General features: G+C 40.0%; 4 protein-coding genes across 7 annotated transcripts; 3 read left to right on the forward strand and 1 right to left on the reverse strand.

The window, feature by feature from the left end:
• The first annotated feature begins 370 nt into the window (after positions 1-370).
• Positions 371-2,197, forward strand: fibina (fin bud initiation factor a). Its single transcript, XM_034880151.1, has 2 exons — positions 371-1,192; positions 1,315-2,197. Exon 1 carries the CDS (start codon positions 518-520, stop codon positions 1,145-1,147), a length of 630 nt encoding a protein of 209 aa, XP_034736042.1. The 5' UTR covers positions 371-517; the 3' UTR covers positions 1,148-1,192; positions 1,315-2,197.
• A 2,424-nt stretch (positions 2,198-4,621) lies between these two features.
• si:ch211-87j1.4 (transmembrane protein 178B) lies at positions 4,622-7,034 on the reverse strand. The gene is made up of 4 exons (XM_034880143.1): positions 6,644-7,034; positions 6,132-6,245; positions 5,894-6,031; positions 4,622-5,751 (listed from the first exon to the last, which is right to left on the reverse strand). Exons 1-4 carry the CDS (start codon positions 7,032-7,034, stop codon positions 5,504-5,506), a joined length of 891 nt encoding a protein of 296 aa, XP_034736034.1. The 3' UTR covers positions 4,622-5,503.
• Positions 7,035-8,436: 1,402 nt separating this feature from the next.
• spi1a (Spi-1 proto-oncogene a) lies at positions 8,437-11,343 on the forward strand. The gene is made up of 5 exons (XM_034880145.1): positions 8,437-8,639; positions 9,117-9,207; positions 9,283-9,467; positions 10,491-10,653; positions 10,776-11,343. The coding sequence occupies exons 1-5, from the start codon at positions 8,613-8,615 to the stop codon at positions 11,084-11,086; spliced, it is 777 nt and encodes a 258-aa protein (XP_034736036.1). The 5' UTR covers positions 8,437-8,612; the 3' UTR covers positions 11,087-11,343.
• A 2,575-nt stretch (positions 11,344-13,918) lies between these two features.
• Positions 13,919-20,096, forward strand: LOC117949637 (protein regulator of cytokinesis 1-like). 4 transcript variants are annotated; one of them, XM_034880095.1, is made up of 14 exons: positions 13,919-14,111; positions 14,618-14,750; positions 14,857-14,979; positions 15,070-15,303; positions 15,378-15,548; positions 15,926-16,075; positions 16,187-16,334; positions 16,436-16,572; positions 16,668-16,763; positions 17,230-17,376; positions 17,465-17,575; positions 17,670-17,777; positions 18,361-18,531; positions 19,597-20,096. In XM_034880095.1, exons 1-14 carry the CDS (start codon positions 14,101-14,103, stop codon positions 19,666-19,668), a joined length of 1,812 nt encoding a protein of 603 aa, XP_034735986.1. In that variant the 5' UTR covers positions 13,919-14,100; the 3' UTR covers positions 19,669-20,096. The 4 variants fall into 4 exon arrangements, with proteins under 4 accessions (XP_034735986.1, XP_034735985.1, XP_034735987.1 ...); XM_034880094.1 differs by having other exon boundaries at positions 14,101-14,366; XM_034880096.1 differs by having other exon boundaries at positions 14,101-14,366; positions 18,361-18,464.
• Positions 20,097-20,098: the final 2 nt, after the last annotated feature.

The raw sequence follows: 20,098 nt of genomic DNA on the forward strand, positions 1-20,098 counted from the left end.
GTTGGCTTCTTCATTTTAAATGCAAGAACCTTTATTACTGCTCTTTTAAAAAGATTGATACGGTATCAGGTGCAATATTTCCGATGTGGATGTGGTTTGTTCATTCTACGTGTAAGACCTTAATAAGGACTAGTATTAAATAACAACTAAGCCTGTAAGGTAACTCCTAACGCTGTAAAATTCACATCGCACATGCTCTGTTTTGAAATGCAATTATGGATTTATGTTTTATAAATCGTGCTTCATTTCTGCTCAAATGTAAATAACATGGGGCATTTAGAAACAGCCCAACAGTATTTAGCTTAGTTACATTGTTCTGTGACTTTTGTTAAGAAGTGTGGTTGGAGTTGGCCTGGGCCTATCAGGGGCCACCAGGGGCCCTCCTACTGTAGCTTTAAACAGGCGGCCTGCTCCTTTTAGGTGACGGGGGACTGTGTAACATGAGTCGCGATGAAAACTGTGCGCCTGGTCCGACTGCCAGTGCAGATGCTGTTCGCCAAAGAGAAAGAGGGGTTGCATGATGGATCCTGTCCCGCTGCTGCTCATCATAGTCACATCTTTGCCGTTCTGCTCGGCAGTCTACGACGGGCCCCTCCAACCGGAGATCTCCAATGGTACTTTCCATCACTTCTTTGTCCCGGACGGGGATTACGGGGAAACTGAAGACCCTGAGGACTGCCAGATGCTATTTAAATTCTCGGATGTGTATCCATGTGGGGCCTCTGAAGAGAGGGACACCGTGGTGAGGGACGACTTCATCATCACCACGCTGCAGGCGGAGGACGCGGCGCGGCTGCTGGAGGGCATCGGCCGGTCTGTGGCGCACGACCTGGACGGAGAGGACAGCTACGGAAAGTTCCTCCAGCGGGAGGTCTCCCAGATCGGCGAGGCGTTTTCTAACGTGGACAAGTCTCTGCTGGAGCTGGAGGTGAAGTTTAAACAAAGTCAAGAAACGGAGCTGAGAGAGGAGCAACAGCTGAACGGCTATGTAATGAAGCAAGTGAGTGACATCCGGGGAGCTCTGAGGGAAACTACAGACATCGCTTTGGGACTGAAAGATAAACAAGAGCTGCTGTCTCTCATCATTCGCAGTCATGGTACTAGACTGAGCCGCCTGAAGACAGAGTATCTTAATGTTGGCTTATAGTGTTGTTATTGAGAGATGCGTGTGTGTGTGTGTGTGTGTGTGTGTGTGTGTGTGTGTGTGTGTGTGTGTGTGTGTGTGTGTGTGTGTGTGTGTGTGTGTGTGTGTGTGTGTGTGTGTATGTGTGTGTGTGTGTGTGTGTGTGTGTGTGCTTGTGTCTGTGTGCGCGCGCGCGTGCGTGCGTACGTCCGTGTGTTTGTGTGACCCTCCAGTTCAACAAACAACTGGAAAGTTGCGGCTTATGAATTAATACCTCTGACGTTTGGCTATCCCCATTCTTTGGACATGTCATTAAAAGGAGCTTTAACACAAACACCAAGACATTCCAAAGGAAATGTGAACATAAATTATGTCTGCATGGAGTCCTGTGTGCCACCAAAATAAAAGCCCTCCAAGTGGATTTATCAGTCTCTGAATCAATATTATACCTGTATATTTTTGTCTGTATGGTTTAAATGATGTTGTTCATGCCTTATGTAGGTTATAACTGATCAAATAAATACTTATTATTCATCTTATATCTTAACTTCCCTTTTTACTTTTAAGCAAGACAGTATGCTTCAGTGTCTCTAACAATTAAGTATTTTGATGTCAAAAGTAGTTAATGTTGCATCATAATCGTAAGTTTTATCCTGCATATACACAAACTGCCAACAGTGCTGTATTTAAAAAAAAAAAGCTTGAGGTTCAATTAAACAGTAAAAAATATTTGATATCTTAACTTTTGATTTTCGGCTGTCCTGTCTTTACATCCTCATGTTTGTTGTTGGCACCACAAGTGCCAGTCTCAATTGTCCTGTCTAAGTGGCGCTGGTTAACTGGCGTTTAAAATCTGTCTTTGCCTCCCTCTTCCATCTGGAAGTCATCTACTCGAATATGAAGCATGTTTGTCGGAAGTCCGTCACTGTCTTCGTCATATGCTCTTTTGTCTGTTAAGATCTGTAAAATGTTTATATATGAAATGTGTCAATGTGTTGGAAATCTGACTGGTTTTGGATGATGTCATTTTGACTATAATAGACTCATAAATGACATACAGCTTGTTTAAATCTCCAAAGAAATTTTCGCTCTTGCTCTTCTGCTGTGTCAACGTACACTTGTTTTATTTAAGACCCGTTGTTTACAAGAAGAAGGTTGTTTTGCTTTCTTGAGAGGCATTAACTCTACCTCCTCCACAATTTGCAGTGCTTTTAATTTAATATGTTGAATGCCTTTGGTGGAAAGTGTATTTTCTCTCTTTTACTACCGTTTCAAACTCTCTTGTTCCAGCCAGTCTGCAACAACCACAAAGTAACTGCCATAAGCGTGCCCACTTTTTACAGAGATCATGTCTATCCAGATGTGAGGAAGCCATATGGGCTGCCATGGGCGCAACTGGGTGTGATTTCCTCTGTCTGGTTTTCCTCACAGTCCAGCTACCCCTGAGGGACCCCTTTTTGAAAAACAGTTCTCTGTAGCTCAGCACAGTGCGAGCCAACCCCGTCAAAATACCCAGAGCTGCAAGATCTCCATGTGCAGAGAAACCCTATATGTCTGTATGGCTCTTGATTTCCAGGGGCACTGCAGGGCTCACAAAACTTGATTAAAAGATTTGGTTAAAAGTTCCACTGTGGGTAAAATTTAGAGCGGCTCACTAAACCTTACATAAACAACTCAGCCGTCTTACTTAATGTGTCTTTTTTGACTCAAATCAATAGTTCAACCTACAGATTGGTTTCAAGTCCCTGGTGCCTAAACGGAGGAAGGCTTGAGTGTCAAGCACGCTGTTAGAAGAATGTATTCTCCTCACTGAGATATTTTAAGGACAAACAAAGAGAGGTCAGGAATGCAGAGCGGAGTTGACCTGTAAAAACTCTGATCCCTCTCCATGCTCAAAGCCACATGCCTCTAGTGTTATTATTAGAAAGATGATAGCTATTTGAATACAACTGCTACTAGCTATACCATTATAATCCAAGAAATGAATACTACTGCACATGACTACAACTTCTAATAGTATTACCATCCTTCAGCCACATCTGCCACTAAATGTTTTTTTTATGTAGGAGTCCTTGTTTGAAAAAGACAATCTGGTCATTGCTCACACTTTAATAAGAATAGAATGATTTAGACAACTTTTTTTTAATTTAAGGTCCATTTCCTAACTTTTCCTAGAAAGCTTTAACCACATGGTATCATGGTCCTCATCAGCAGGTCAAAATGTGGTAACCTATTTTTTGCGGGAGCTTTCAAATTCATTTCAGTGCATTGATTCCATTACAACTGAGAAAACTCCCACTCAGCAAAGTCCCTTTTCTGATGAGGGCCGTGGGATGTGGATGAAAACCTGCAGAAGAGGAAGAAGTGGACCTTGAGTTAAAGTTAGTTTGTTAAACTGCTCTGTTTGCAGTCTAGTATTTACTCACAGACAGTGGTGAAGAAGTACTCAGAAGAAAAAGTATTCATGAAAGATGACCCATTTCAAAATAAAATTGGTAATGAGTAAAAGAACAGAATAGCAGAAAATGGAAATAAAAACTGTACTTAAGGACAATACTTGAGTAAATGTGCTTAGTACAGTATAGTACATGTACAGTATACATTTTCTCAAAAAAATACCCTCATGTCATCTATTTGAAGCACTGGCCTTTTTTACATTTTCATCTATTTCACTAAATAAGTACTTTTTACTTTTCCACTCCATTTATCTGACAGCTGTAAAATCTTGACTGAGCTCATTCATTTCAATGGAGTTAGAGTTTAAATAAGCCAGAAGTATGTTAAGAAAGTAGGCGGCCTACTATTATATTCCTTTTTTATGCTATATAGGACATTGAGGATTCTCCTCATTAAACACATGGTGTCACTGTTCTGAGTTCAGTGCAATACAACACTGCAAAAAGAACCATTCTTTACAATGAGTTTTGATATGTTACTCCAAATTCTTACTTTTAATTGAAATATCAAATTTCAAAAATTTAATTTAAGGTGGTATTGATACTTTACTTAAGTAAATAATTACTTCTTCCCCCTCTGCAGTTTGTACAAGTCATTCATGAGCAGTAGGCAAAAGGGAATTACTGCTGCATCATGCTAAAACAAGACCATAGTGGTTCCTCTGCATTTATAATACACAGCACATCATTTATTCTGTTATGAATGTGTAATTACTTACAAAAACTCTTCAAAAAAGTATCCAGTGGCCAATATGGTTTTAACTAACAACTGGGGTTTCCAGCAGCAACTGCACATAGCTCCATGAAGATAATACATATAATCTGAGTAACACAAGAGGAGATGCTGAAGAGCAGTGAAACCAACAAAAACTGAGTAATGATATTAGAAGTCAGATAGTTTAATAACTAATAAACATGGAAACGATAATAGAAATGTGTCAGAGTTAATGTTGTAGTCTGGATTGACATCAATTTCTTATTTCACAATTTATTGTTAAATTAGATTTTGTTTCACTGTAATGCACAACAGACAATGACTTAATGTTCTGTTTGATTGTTCAATTGCTTGTTTTTTATCCGTTTTGTTGCTAGGTTTTGGTCACTGACTCACTGGCATTTGCACATTTAAGTGTTCAGAAGTTGTTGAATAAAACGGACTCCTTGTAACGCTAACAAATAAAACAGCTGCTGTTGAAGTTTTGACCCTATTAGCTCTGTCGGCTGAAATTCCGGTGGAATCATGTCATAATAAAAGAGAAAAGACGACCACAAAGAAGTTTATATGAGGTCTGTTCAGTGTGTTACATGGGAAGAAATAATAGTTTTGCAAGGCCGTTTTATTTTTCAAAAATATTTTGATGGGGTTAAGACCTTAAGAACAACAAAACATTTCCCTCAAACATAGTTTGGTCTTAATGCTCATATTTTCCTTGAATAAACACAAATGCATCTGCATACAATTCAAAAAGTACATGTACATATCTTGTTTTGAATGAGTACATAATGACACACAGTTGCCCTTTGAAATTTGACGGTTCACATCCATAGTTTGATCGTAAATACAGATTTAAAAGTTGTGCTGTTTATCATCTTGCCTTTGTTTCTTTTTCTCTTTTTTTCTCCTTAAACTAGCAGATTTTACAGGAATATTACAGATTTTTCTTGAAGAGCAAGCAATTAACACTGAACAGTTCATTCATGAAGAGGGACAGAACCAAAAGCACCAGAGGAACTGAAATCGTCTATGCCAAACGTCACCTCTTTTTCATCTTCATGTAAGCGAGAGCCAGTGTCCTTTGCCTTTTCTGTGCCAAGCTGTTTGAAGGCTCTCACTGCTCTGAGTCCCTGGGTATGACTGTCTGTGCAGCAGGGCTCGTCACTATTTCAAGATGAGACAGGTGTCTGTTAGATGTGCGGCCGCCTGTCACACACACCCATTCTCCTGCCTGGGCTTGTGCACCACAGGTGTGTGTGGCGGGTAGAGGGACGGAGCAAGTGTACACAGGAAGCCAGCCAGCAATGTCAGGCCAAGACCACCCCAAGCACAAAACATGGACCATCCATAACCGTGACTGATGTCCTCTGGAATTCCAAACATGTAGCGAGGATAGCGGGATAGTTCAAAGTTGATCCCAGCCACACATGTGCACAGGGAGATAATGCAGCATGTCCCTGCCAGAGAGAAAGAAAAACAGTCTCAAACAGCATCAACCCATTATCATCTCCTTTGATGCATCAGTTCACTACTCTCTCTCATTAACAAAGACCTTACTGCCCCTTTGTGGTGATTCAGGGCAGTGCTCTTTAATCTTACCTCCCATGAGGAAGAGAAGTCCAGCCACATACTGCATTAGATCATGCTTCTTGCAGCAGCCCAGCACGCCTATGATCCAACCGAACAGGATGATGGCAATGGCCATGCCTACAAAACTGGCAGTCATCCTCTGGAGGTCTGCAAAGCACACAAGATAAATGACAGTGTTTGTTGGGGGACTGGCAAGTTTTTCTAAACGTATTCATCGGATTAAGAAAAGGCGTTTTTGGGAACTCACGGAGCGCATGCCACTCGTCCTGCCTTATTGTCTTCGTCAGATTGATTGGCAGATTTCTGGGCAGCGCTGATGATGAGTAGTAGTATTTTATTGGTGTGCAGCGCGGAACCAATCCTGTGGATGTAAACAACAAAAAGAGGATGTCACATAAAGCACTGAGATCAGATGAAGAGGATTTCACAAGGCTCTCCGCTGCCACCCCCCTCCCAAAACAAATCACCCAACCCACGTCCACCATCACCCACTCACACCACTGTAGAGCTCCTTATTGTACGCATCTCAATGATTCTGTTACTACAGCTTGCCCTTTTGTCTTGGGAAAACAACACAGCACGTCGATTGTAACTGTCCTCCGCTGTAGGCTGCCGAGTAGGCCTTGAGGGTATGTGCGCAGCATCAGCACCTTGGATAGCGCATTCGTGCACAAAGTATTCACTGATAGTGTCTCACACACAACGACACACAAGTCCCAAATACATTACAGCGTAAAATATAATCGCCCAAAACCAAACCTTTAAAGATCAAATCCTCAATCTCCAAGTCAAACCCTCCTCGGTGGCACTTTTTCCACAGTCCAGTGATGGTGGAGTTGAATTGCCGACTGCAAAGAGACTCCATTGCCGGGGCAGGAGGCAAGAAGTGCCGCTTAGCCCGAAGCAGCATTTCGTCGTTCCTCCTCTCCACATTTCTCTCTTTTGGCAACATGCGAAGTGGAAGGTTGTTGTTGGAGATGTAAATGTAGCCGGGGTCGTTTCTTTTGTTTGAATAATTCTTGCAGCGTTCCCGGTGCCTCCTCGCGTCAGTCTCGTACCAGTTGTCAGTGCTGATCGCTACTGCTATCAGTCCCAAAGCGCAAAATGCCAAAAAGAGACCTGCCGCGGTTAAAGTCCTCATAGCAGCCATGTTCCATGCGTATTTCGCCTCAGTACCGTGATAATTCCGCGGGACACCAGGATTCCGCTCCTGGCTGCTGCTGCTGCTGCTGCTGCTCTCAGTATTTGGGGCTTGGGAGGAAATTCAGCAATACATGGAAATCTAAAATGCAGATAAATCCCCAAAGCTAAAATTTCTTTGATTTGTCAACCACTGCCGAAATAAGGCAAATTCCGAGGCGGGGGATACATACATTTGGGCCTTGATGAGCTATTTTGGTTGTCTCCTCTCTGCCTCTGAACTCAGTCTAGCCTAGATACTAACCAGTCCAACGTTTCTTTCCAGTAGATGGAGACAGAGCAAACATTTTAAAGCACACCAAGCCCCAGGCCTGCGCTTAACAGTAGATCATGATCTGAAATGATGGCCGAAGTTGGACACAGTCATTCCAGAGGAAGTACCCTCCCTCAGGTTGTTATATTTTGTATCAACTTACTGCTGTTGTCTAAAAGTTCAGTTATGAAACACCGAAAGACAGGCCATATTTAACCCCACTGAGGGCCTCATTTTCTCTGTCTGGTGTAGGTGTACAGGAAACAGTGTCATCACATCCCACAGAATGCCTCTGGTAACTTTCCATCCACACAGGGCCAAACATAACAATGCAGAGGAATATTATTTGGTTTAATTAAAAAGCCTATTGGTTTAAAGCTAATAATGTCTATAGTTCAACGCAAACAAGTCAGTGGCTCCAGACATTTCAGTCGTGTTTTCAATGGTTTCATTCTCATGGTCAATACTTCCTCAATTGAAACCATAATGCCAAATTAAAAGAGGAACAAGCTTGATTCCAAAGTTCATTTTTGGTTTCAGCTCCTGTGTGCAATAACATAACTCTTAAAGAAATCCCTTCATGTGTTAATTGTAATGGGAATTGGTTGTGATTAATAGTAAGATAACAAGTAAATTATTCATGTAGGCCAGCCTGATTTGTGTTGAATGAATAGTTATGTCATTTTGGTTAGGTCACATCACTGCAGCATTTGAACTGACAATGGGGGAAGTTGAGGCATTCAAGGGCACGTCATTGAATGTGTGATAACAAATAATGTCTATTTCAACATTGTGACTGTTTGCACAAATATCTTTAAAGGATTTATACATGTCTCTATGTTGGTGTAGGGTTTAGAGAAAACATAACATAAACAGCACTGTGCCTGCTGCCATTCCTATTTCTCTGGACCATATAAAACATATTTGGAATATTTATAGATATACTGTAACGGCTTATAATCTACTCACAAAAACAGGTGTCATTATGAATCCTTGTACAATTATACCTCCTATAACCATGAAAATGCATTTAAACACGATTGTCTCGTGCCGTACATGACACTCGGTCAACAGGAACTAGCTGATCATATGGATTTGACAATTGGGTGAAATGAACGCAGGCTGCATTGGGTCCAGCTTGTTTCACACTTTCAGTTCCCATTTGTCTGGTGAAGTCAGTGCACACGGACGTTGCGTGTTTTAGTGAAGCAAGAAGAAAAAGTTAACATTCATCAGAGGCTTCAACAACACAGATTCTCATGCTGCCTTGTTTACATGATGGAGAGATATGTCATTGCATCTGTAAGTGCTGCTGCTTTAAAGTTTCATGTCTCATTGTTGTTAGTGACATTGAGATCATATTTTATGGTTTATTCTGTTTTAGAAGAAAAAGAAAAAAAAGGTTTTATAGTAACAGAGTAATTCTAGTGACCAAGGTGGGGCCTTAATTAAATTGCATTTATTGATTCATATATCAGAGAAGAAGACTTGCGTTTAGGAGTTTTGTTTGTGTTTTAAGGATCTTTTTGCTGTGAATATGGGGAAAGTAACCCTTAACATACAGCAGACCTTATGTATTTGACCTATCTGGTCTGTTACTTTATACTATCATTTTCCTGTCATTATGTTCTAATAGAAACAATAAAGATGAAATTGAATATAGAAATAAAAGTGAGGCTAGTGTAACAATGGATGGTTATATTTGATTTCATTTTTGTCAGGACAAAGAGACTCAAACTTTTACCTTCTGTGACTAAATCAAAATGTTCCCCTTCAAAGGCGTCAGAGGAAATCATTCCAAATGAACCACAGAATTATCGACCAACTGCAGAGCTGTACCCTTACCTTAATGTGGGGGAGATTTATGAAGGTGAGAAGATTTCACAGTTGAAAAGAGCACAAATCCCTACACAATAAGAGTGCCTTACCTTCTGTCACTCTTCAGACCACAGATGGACCTTCCACACGGAACGCGTCCAGCCGACGGACTTTGAGAATTCTCCGGTGAGTCACCTCATCGAGCTTCAGTCTGTGTCTCCTCAACAACTGGTTCAGCCATACCGCTTCAGCAGTGAGTCTCTGCCCCTTCACCTGGACCCACCGCTCGGACCTCTCTCTGTGTCATCACAAGTAAGTATGTGTTTAGATTAGTGATGGCTGTAGCGTGAAGACATAATCTTTACATGTGACTTGAAATACTTATACAAAGCATATTGACAAGGAAATGCTCAGCAGGAAAAAAGCTCCCTAAATCTAATGCCATAATGTATTCTGTATGCTTTTACTATCATGCAGAAGTAACTTTTTTTGCACAAAACATTATGTCAGGTCTTACTTTATTCTGTGATTTACAGTCATATTATATTATTATATTATATATATATATTATATATTATATATATAAGTCATATTATCCCTGTATTTCCCCAGAGTGAAGAGACATTTATCCACAGCAGTCAAGTCTATATAAACCCTAGAACAGGAGCTAAAGCACAAAGAAAAACTAGGGTTTTGTTAAATGTTTAGGTACTTCTTTAACACAGTTTGTTCCATTTTAAAGTAAAAATGGTTGCAAATTAAAATGGTTACCACAAATGAATACTGAAATACTAAAAAGCTGTGCAAAATGCCCTTTCCAGAGTCAAAGTTGAGTCAATCAAAAGACTGCTGGATTTATCCAAATAACAGTCTAAAACCAAAAGACATTCAGTTCCCTATCATAGAAGACAAAGAACATCAGCAAACATTCACAATTAAGAAGCTGGAAGTAAGGATTTGGGGGGATTTTTGCTTAAATGACAATTGATTAACAACATTGTTGCTTTAAGTACACATAATGTGGATTACAGTACATATGCTCCAGAACTGAATAAACAGAATGGATTCTTTTGGACTAAATGTATTGCTGCCATACAAATACAGTACTGTATATGGTGTGGACAGTTGGGGATATTTTCACTGAAATGTCATCTACATCACATGCTTCCGTGGAGCATTGGATTCTATTTTGGCTGTTACTTCCTCTTTTAGTACAATGACAGTGTTTAAGCCAAAATGTCAGACAGTGAATGACTGAAAAACAAAATAAAATTGCAGCTCTATCACTCCTCTGTGTAAACTTGAACCATGACATGCTTTAAATGTCTCCTAAAGATCCCACATTACAACCCATCCCTGTGCTACCAGTACCAGCCCTCTGCCTCGCCTGGACATTACTACTCAGAAGAGGAACAAAGAGGAATCAGCCCCCCCCTCGAGGTATCAGAAGGGGAGGATGAACTTGACCATAACCACTCCTCCTTCAGGAAAGACAATAGTGAGTTTTCCAATGCAAATTAAACCAACATCAAATCCTAATGTAATGAAATTCACAAACATAAACAGGGGAAACTGATTACTGCTATACTAAATAAATGAGTCTCATATTTTCCAATCCAGGCAACAAGAAAAAAATCCGCTTGTACCAGTTCCTCCTGGATTTGCTAAGAAACGGAGACATGAGTGACAGTATCTGGTGGTTGGACCAGGACAAGGGCATCTTTCAGTTCTCCACAAAACACAAAGAAGTTCTGGCCAGCCACTGGGGAACTCAGAAGGGAAACCGCAAAAAAATGACCTACCAAAAAATGGCTCGAGCTCTGAGGAACTACGGTAAATCTGGAGAGATTAAAAAAGTAAAGAAGAAGCTAACCTACCAGTTCAGTGAGGAAGTGCTGAGAAACCTCTATTTACGTCCGTATCCCCACTGATGAGGGAACAAAGGCTGTCTTTCATTACGCTAAAAAGATTGTGTTTTGCCTGTTTGCAATTTCACTTAGTTTTTCTACCAAGTTTTCTTACCTATTTATTTGTTATTTGAAGCCAGTGTACATCTTCTATGGCATTTGCCTCTAGCTATATAAACTTCTTCATTTCAGACTCAAAAGTTTGTACGTGTACATCTGTTTGTTTGTGTAAAAGGATTAAAGCATGATTAAACATCAGGGACAGTGAATTACTTTAAATACATTTTAAGTTATGTTATTTTTTGGTCAAATTACTTGCATGAACTAATCTATCTTTGAACAAGCATAAAACATGTTCTGGTCTACAGCTGATGTGTGCATATTTTAGAGCATAGTTTAAATATATCAATGTTTTTAAGCGTTATTGCAATTGGACAGCAACAGATAGATGAGACAGATGGACAGATGCAATAATGTCACCTACAGAGTAGACAGTAAACAGCTGCAGTAATTAGTACTGTTTGAAAGACAAAGAGAATTAGCCTACAGCACACAACCGAGAAAGAAAAGGATGAGAGATCTGTGTGTGAGATAGATGGAAGCCATTTTTATGTAGCCTAGTTGCAAGTAGATCGTAGTGTGGAGTCAGTAAGTCTGTAGCATACCTATAGCCTTGACATTTGGCAACCGGCAGGGCCTTGACCACAAAACCTGCTGTGCTCCATGCAGGCCTGGAAAGAGGATACAGGTGTATACAAAGGGAAAACTCAAGTATTCCATTCACACAGAGGGAGATGAGAAATCATACATAACCCATACCTGATCAAAATGGGCTAGGATCCACAGACTGGGGTCATGGTCTGAAACTGACAGATAGCTATCTGTCAGTTTCAGACCTCAGCTCTGCCAGATTGATTTAGGCCAGGGGTGGCGGACCTGCCCTAGAGCCGCAAGTGGCTCTTTTCCTGCTCCTGTGAGGCTCTTACTGAGTGGCTGGGTTAAATATAGATATATAGATAAATAGGCTATTGTGTATTAGACCCTTTTGCGTTAGGTATTATGTGGTTTGTTTAAGTGGCGTTTGTCGTAGCTAGCTGTCTCGCGTATTAACAATGCAAGGTAGTTGCTAGTAAGTAATGGCAGAGTCGGGAGGGAAAAGTAAAACTAAGGGAAAATATTAATTGGAGCACAGGACATTTTTATCTGAGTGGGAGGAACTGTATTTGTAAAGCATCAAACCTGGAGCGCCATTTCACCTCACTCATGCTAACTTTGCCCGGGATTTCCCCAGTGACAGTGAACTCCGAAAGAACAAGGTAAACACGTAGAAACGGCAGTCAGAGAAGCAGACTCAGCTTTTTCAAAAATTCGCGAAACCCTCAGACTGTCATGTTAGCATCATGTAGCATGGAACATTGCTCGGGCTAAAGCCATACAGTGAATGGGACGTTGTGAAGAAGTTGTCATCGCTATCCTCGCGCCTGAAAATGACAATTTAAAGCAGTCTGTATCAGACCTGCAGCTCATCACTGTCTCATCCATCAAGAGCAACTGTGCAAGAAGCTGAAGTTGGACAGTGCGGGTTGCAATTTTTGGCTCTTTATGCTGCAGTGGTTAGCCACCCTGATCTAGGTCTACTCTATTTTAAACCACAGTTGTTCCGTTTTGAATAGTCATATTCACACTAATGACTTTGTTGAAAAAATATTATACAGCCACGAATACTATACAGCCACGAATGTTTTATGAATAGCCCCAGGTTAAAAAAAAAAACCTATGCGCACGCATGCTGTGTGATAGAGAGAGAGAGAGAGGAGATGGGGGGGGGGGGGAGAGAGAGAGAGAGCGGGAGAGAGAGAGACCACCTGTGAAGCTTGACAAAAAACAACGTGTGTGAATGCGCGATAAGCCTATAGCCTGTCAAAATAAATGCAGGTTTCTAAACTAACTGTGTGAGTGCGGGTGGCCGACTGTCAGCACGAGTGACTAGCAGGAAGAGCAGAAAAAAGAAAAAAAAGAAAAAAAAACAGCTCAATCTTTTTGTGATTTTTCCAAAAAAGAAGGAAGGGTTATAATTGCCTGTTATTTTAGATAATTCATGCTCGAAGTGTATTTCTCTTTATCATGATTGTAGTTGGTGTTTAATTTTATTTTACAAACATGGTTTCAAAACGAGCATTCCCTCTGTATCTGATATAGCCTAGGTGTAACATGGAACTACTCAAGTGACATAGCTACCTCAAAACTGTAATGTTAGCGTAGCCCTTGCCATTTTTGCTTAATAAATGAGTCAGCAGTTAACCATGATGGGGTCGCACATTCTGACGCCTACTTATCAGATGGTGACCTCTGAAGTACTGCTGACTCAAACTAAAAACCAATGTGTCCAGAGTGGCAAGGGATGAAATAAACACCTCAAAAACTATTTAGAAGTTTTACTCATTTATTACTTCAGAGTAAATGTACCTATTTGTATTTACTTTCAGATTTAACATATGTCACTATGCCTGAGGTGGTTGAATGGTCACCAGCGGTTAACTCCTTCTCGTTAGGAAAAAATAAGAAAATAATTACACCGTGAATGTGGCTGTTTGCGCCGTTTGCGTAGACGCTCTTCTTCGCAATGCATAGTCTACCACGCACGTGCAGACGACGTGCAACAGTGTCCTCTGCGGTCACAGCTTTCGGTGGAACGATGTGTGGCGGATTATTTAATTTAAGTAGAATACTTCTAAAACATATTAGCAGAAAAGTATAACTTGAGAGGAAGAGATATGACTCAGAGTAGGGCGGCTATGCCTTTGCCCTCCTAGAAAATTTGCTGAGCAGCAGTTCTTGTTCTCTTCTTTGCAGTTCATGCTCAGACAGTTTACTTCCGTCAACGTCAATCTAATCAACCAATCAGAGCTCAGACGTTGTTTGGGGGCAAATTTCAAATCCGTCGCCATCCACACCAGTTTATTTTTTGATGCTGAAAGACGGCTTTTGCGTTAAGGAATATTCTTTTTAAAAACATTTAAGAAGTCTGCTGTGGTAACATGAGAGTGAGGTTAGTAACGTTACCTTGACATTGTAATTAATTGGAATCTCTGTGTTTTACGTTAACAATGGTATATTGAGTTAACGTTAACTTCGCGAACTTATTTCCTGATTAGTTAACGATAGCCCCGTCAATCTTAGATAAAGCTAGCTAGCTTTAGCAACTGTGAGCAGACGCACAAAGCTTGTGTCACGTTGGGACGAAGTAACGTTTGCCGTCACGCTATGCAATGTGTAGCTATGCCGCAATGACTAATTTTGAATGGTAATTAAATTAGTTTTTAATCTTATGTCACTCATGAGCTGGTATTATTTAATGCTAACAGTTAGCTAATGCAACAATACAGCATCGAGAAGCTAGCTAACGTTAACTTTGTAGCATCTAACGTTAGCTCTGTGATGCTAAAAGTCTGCCACCTTCATTTAATAACTCGTTAGCACAACAGGTATTTAAAGTTTGACTGGTGTTCTAAATCCCGAACACTGACCCCATCGCACCATTGCTTTTCTTTCCAGTGAAGTCCACGCAGCAGAGTCTGTTGCCTACCTCAACAGAGCACTGGTCCGGTTGCAGGATATTTGGGAAGAAATCGGGATTCCAGAGGAACAACGCCTAGATAGAACCAATGATATGCACAAGCACATTAAAGTAAGTAACGTTACCACATCGATTTGGATTATATTTATAGTCTAGAATAGATGTTGTTCTGATATAGATAACAAATTGACCCGTTTGGGGTTTTCTTGTCCTGCAGGGTCTGCTGGACCTAATGATTGCAGAAGAAGGGGAGCTCAAGAAGAGATTACTGAAAAACATAGAGTTGTATAATAAGGAAGTTAATGATTTGTGCAGGGAACTTCAGCTGCCCCCCTTTGAGGTACATTCTCATTGAGGAATATCTGGTTTTCTTGTTCCTGTCATAAAGAAATGCTAATATGTTTGGACTAACTTTTGTTTTTCTGTGAAGGAGGAAGAGGGCTGCACCATGTTGCAGATGGAGAAGAATAGCCGCACACGTCTGGAGGTGATGAAGGAGCACAAGAAGCAAAGAATGGAAGAGCTTAAGGGCCTCGTTGCCAAAGACCTCGAGCTGTGTGATATTATGTGCACTACCCCATTTGGCATTGACAAGGACTCCATCCCATCACTGAAGCAACTTGAGGCCTATCATGCCTACCTGGATGATCTGACCAAAGAGAAGGTGTAACTGATATTTGGCTTTTCTTAACTACTTGCCTTTTCTTGTTATTGTTTTAACCGGTCTTGTCTTTTCAGGAACGTCGTCATGAAAATTTTGTGAGTATCAAAAAGGAGATTATCGTATTCATGGATGATCTGGAGCGGCTCCCTGAGACCAGTTTTGAGATGGACGTGATGTGTGAGGATGATGAGGAATTTTGTCTGTCAAATGACAACATTGCTGCTCTTAAACTTCTACTTAGTCAGGTGAATTTTGTAATATTTGCATCTAGATGTCAATCTAATTTACAGCTGTCATAGACACTTTTTCACTTTGTTATTGTAATTCCAGTGGTCTGGGAGAACTTAACTTCTGCACCTCCTCTTAGCTCTGTTTTCAGGCATTAGAAAATCTAGCCAAGACAAGAGATTAGGTCAATCACAGGTCATTTCAGAGAGAGTGTGTTGCTGTTGTTTGTTCTGTGCATGCATTGCCCATGCAACAGAGAGAAAACTGCAGGAAGATATCTCACTCAACTTTGTTCTGGCGTTTTTTTTCATTCTTCTCACTGTAGCTTTAAGTCTACATTATCATGAATTGTATCATATTGTAATGGATGTATGATTTGTATGCCTCTTTTCAGTTACAAGAACGCAAGGCTGAGAATGAGGTCTGTTGTTCAGCTTTCCGCACTAAGATCCAGGAGTTGTGGGAAAGACTTGAGATTCCCCAAGACGAGAGGGAAGCCATTTCTGAGCATATGGTCAAGTCAAAGAAGAAAAACGTTGTGGCAGTAAGACATCTACCATATGTGGTCATTTAGAGTAAATAGGGATTTCATATAATTAACCGGTGTCTTGTTTCACGCCTACATTTCATTTTTAATGTGCACCTGTCTTTCAAGCTCCAGGATGAGGTCCAGCGTCTAGAGGTGCTGAAAATGCAGAGCATGAGCCGTGTCATTGGGGCCATCAGAGCAGAGATTGCCCTTTTCTGGAAAAGATGCTTTTACAGCCAAGAACAACAGCAAGCTTTTGTTTCATATCATGACGGTGAATTTCTGTTGTAAAAAGGACGATTTCTTTACACTGAATTTATTCTGCTGATCATCACAAAGAGAATGTGGGTCTCAATGCGTGTTTTATTTCCCCAGAGGATTTTACTGAAGAGCTTCTCAACCTGCATGAGGCGGAGGTCCAGACCTTGAAGAAGTGTTACGAGGACCACAGAGAACTCTTTGATGGAGTCACAAAATGGCAGGAGAACTGGACCTTGTACTTGGAACTTGACGTAAGTATTATCGTCATGTAGTTAATGTGGAAGGATTAAAACTATGTTATCTTAGTGTGGTAACGGGTGGATGTATGTCCCTTGCTCCATTTCAGAAAAAGGCCAATGACCCCTCAAGGTTCAACAACAGAGGTGGGAACCTTCTGAAAGAAGAGAAGCAGAGAGCTGACCTGCAGAAAAGTTTGCCTAAGGTAAGGAAATGTTTTTAAGTTTGTTTGTTTTTTTAATTGACAAAAACAGGATTGCTATTTGAGCAAGTTTTTGCTTGTAGAAAAGCTGTGTGGGAATTCAAAATAAAAACTTATCCAATTCATTTATTATCTAGTTTAACTAATTTCTTTTAACCCATCACAATCATCTCAAGGTGTGCTAAGCTCCAGACACCACGTTTGCTCTGTAAAATAGTCTCAAGAAGGAACTTGTTTTTGTTGAACATTTACACCCCGCAAAAAAACTCAATATACAATGTTTAAATAGTTAACTGTTCACACAATACTTTAACGTGAGCAATTTTAAATTAGTTGGATACATGGTTAAACGTAATTTGCTCTCACCAGTGTATCACTGTGTGAACTGTAGTACATTACAGAAGTTGGACTGTTAATATGTGACTATATGTTAACTATTTTAAAAAAGAGTGTTTCCTAATTGTTCTAGCTGGAAAAGAGTCTTAAAGCCCAAATTGATATTTGGGAGCAAAAGCATGGCAAGGAATTCATGGTCAATGGACAGAAATTTCTTGAGTATGTGCAGCAGCAGTGGGATCACCACCACACTGAAAAGGAGAAAGAGAAACTGGAAAGGGTATGTTATTACTTTGATCTAAAACTACACTAATGTCCTGTCCCTAAAGAGTTGTCAAAACAACTGAAATATTTTATTTTTGAATTAGCAAATGAAGAAAACTAAACAGACACAGGAGGACATGTTATATGGAACTTCAATGAGAACGCCATCCAAAAGACGCATAGCAGGGACTCCCACACCAGGAAAAGTACGAAAGGTAAGATGGTGCTGCAGATTATTGCATGTGCAGAGACATTAAATGAACCTGGGCGAGTGAATGGATTTAAAAGTTGACCCATTCTTTCTACTAGGTCAATGTCACCTCGACCATCTCCACTCCTAGCAGCTTCCTTAGTTCTGGCCTCGGTGGAACCATGTGTCAGTCATCCATCCAAAAACCGCCTCTGTCTGCCAGCAAGGTAGGCTCACTGTCGTCCTTTTGACTTATCTCACTGACGAAGTTCACGTGTTTTTGATGGCCTGTCGGACAGAAGGTTAGAGTGGGTAGCTCTGTCTGATCTAATCTGGTCTATTCTTTATGGTAGTGGAGTTAGGCAGGGTGCAATAATGTCTCTGTGTTAGGTTAACTTGGATATGGATGATTTGTCAGAGTAGTTAAACACTCCTAAATTAATTTGTTTGTGTGATGTTTTGAAGATAAGCAATAGAGTCTGTAAATCTTCTTAAGTGAAGATGCTCTTAAAGTGAGCAGTGAGCCCAAGTATTTAAGTAAATGTGTGTTCACGATGGTTCTTGTGTGTAAATGACGCTTGTCTGTTTGAATAAGAAAACCCTGTTGATTGTATAAGATACTTAACAATATACCTGAAAAATAATTCTACCAAAAGCTTTTTTTCTTTTTTTTTTTCATAGTAAAGTGCAAGGGGTTTTTCCTTTTTGCAACTCATTTTGGTCCTATATACTGTAAATGTAAATAAATAAAGTAAACATGAAAAAGGTAGCAAAAAGGGCACATTATCATTCTAGCTGGTCTTGTTGTAGGGTCTTGGCCTGCGAACCCCTGGACATGGAAAGACTCCCCGTGCACTAGAGCGAAACAAGGAAAACATCTCCCATCTTAGAAACACTCCAAGTGGCACACTAAGGTCTCAGGATACTCAAGATCACACCTTCACCTTTAACTCTGTTGCTGGGTCCTATTCGGAATTTGCGGTAAATGCGGTTTTACGTTTGTTTAGTTAGTCCCTCACTACAAAAGTCTACATAAGTCTGTAGGCTTATATAGTTAACGCAGTGAATATATGGCTCACCATTTAACTGTTGGGCTAAAACAGAATTTTGGTTAAAACCTGTTTAATCTCGATTTAGAAAATACAGTATATCTGAAGAAAGATTTCCCCTGTTTTTAAAGTGTGTGTGGGCTGGGCGATCAGTTATCATATTTTTTACCAAAAACCTCCTATCAATACGAAACAATATTGTAGTGTTGACTATTTGTGCTTTTCACAAATTATTTACACAATGAGGTTTTTGATGAATAACCATCAGTAGTGTGGATATAATGACTAAGTGGGTAAAGGCAAATAATAGAACAGTTAGTCCGATAAGTTCAGAAAATGACATCACTTTGCTGTAATTCAGCCTTTAAAACCAGGAAGAGACAACACTTATGCCATATTACGATATCTAGTCTCGTATCATGATATTGATTATAATATTGATACATTGCCCAGCTCTTTTATGTATATAAATAAATATTATACCTCTGCAAAAGTCTTTGGCAGGTGTGAAAAAAATACTGTAAACTAAGAATGCTTTCAAAAATATAAATGTTTAATTTTATCGATTTGCAAAATTCTACGTGAGCAAACAAAAAAATCTAAATCTCATAAATATTTGGTGTTACTACCCTTTGTAGTTAATCTGCATCAAAAAGGTACATAGTGGTGGACGATGCATACATAAAATAAATACATACTAGATCATTTTTATTTGAGCTGTAAATAACAAAATGGCAAAACGGTTTAATCCACCACTCTTCCTTAAAAAAAAATCCTTGCATATCAAAGACTCAATTACTTCCCTGGCAACAGTTTAATTCCACCTCAGTACTTTGAAATCTGAATGTCATGATTAAAAATAGTTTTGTAAAACAAATCTATGCATAAGTATTGAATATTACCATGCCACAACAGTGTATATGAAAACTCATCTGGTATTTTGACCTTGATGATATTAACAAAGAAACTGACCGTTACATTTCACTTCTCTTCACAGAGAGACCTCTCGAAGGCTTCTCAATCGAATGTGAACTCAGGAGTGCTGAACTCCACTGTCAGTCATCAGTGACGGTTCAGAGGAGCGGCTCCGGGAATCGTCCAGCTCCGCGGGAGTTTGGTGTAGTCCTCTAATGTAAACCAAATGTAAATATCTTTTGTGAACATTTGTAATCTCTATCTATCCAGTTTTCTTAACTTTATTTCAGGGTTACTGCTGTAGCCGTTTCCTCAGTTACGTCTACTGTGGCAAGTTAACGATATTTGTATCAAGGGTTGTTTATTTTACAATTTTACTTTGGGGGGGCGGGAATGCAGCCTTTTAAAGTTAAACATTATTATTATTAACCATATCTAGAGCACAACTTAGTTTAGTACTGTAGCAGCTAGCCAACAGCCATGCTGTTGTTCCTCCAGCTGGGATGACAGCTATATTAGCTTTTCAGAAACGGAATATTTTAAGTGCTTTTTAAATTCTGTAAATAAATGTTTTAAAAGAAACG

This window comes from Etheostoma cragini, chromosome 8 (assembly GCF_013103735.1).
Source record: "Etheostoma cragini isolate CJK2018 chromosome 8, CSU_Ecrag_1.0, whole genome shotgun sequence".
Lineage (NCBI taxonomy): Eukaryota > Metazoa > Chordata > Actinopteri > Perciformes > Percidae > Etheostoma > Etheostoma cragini.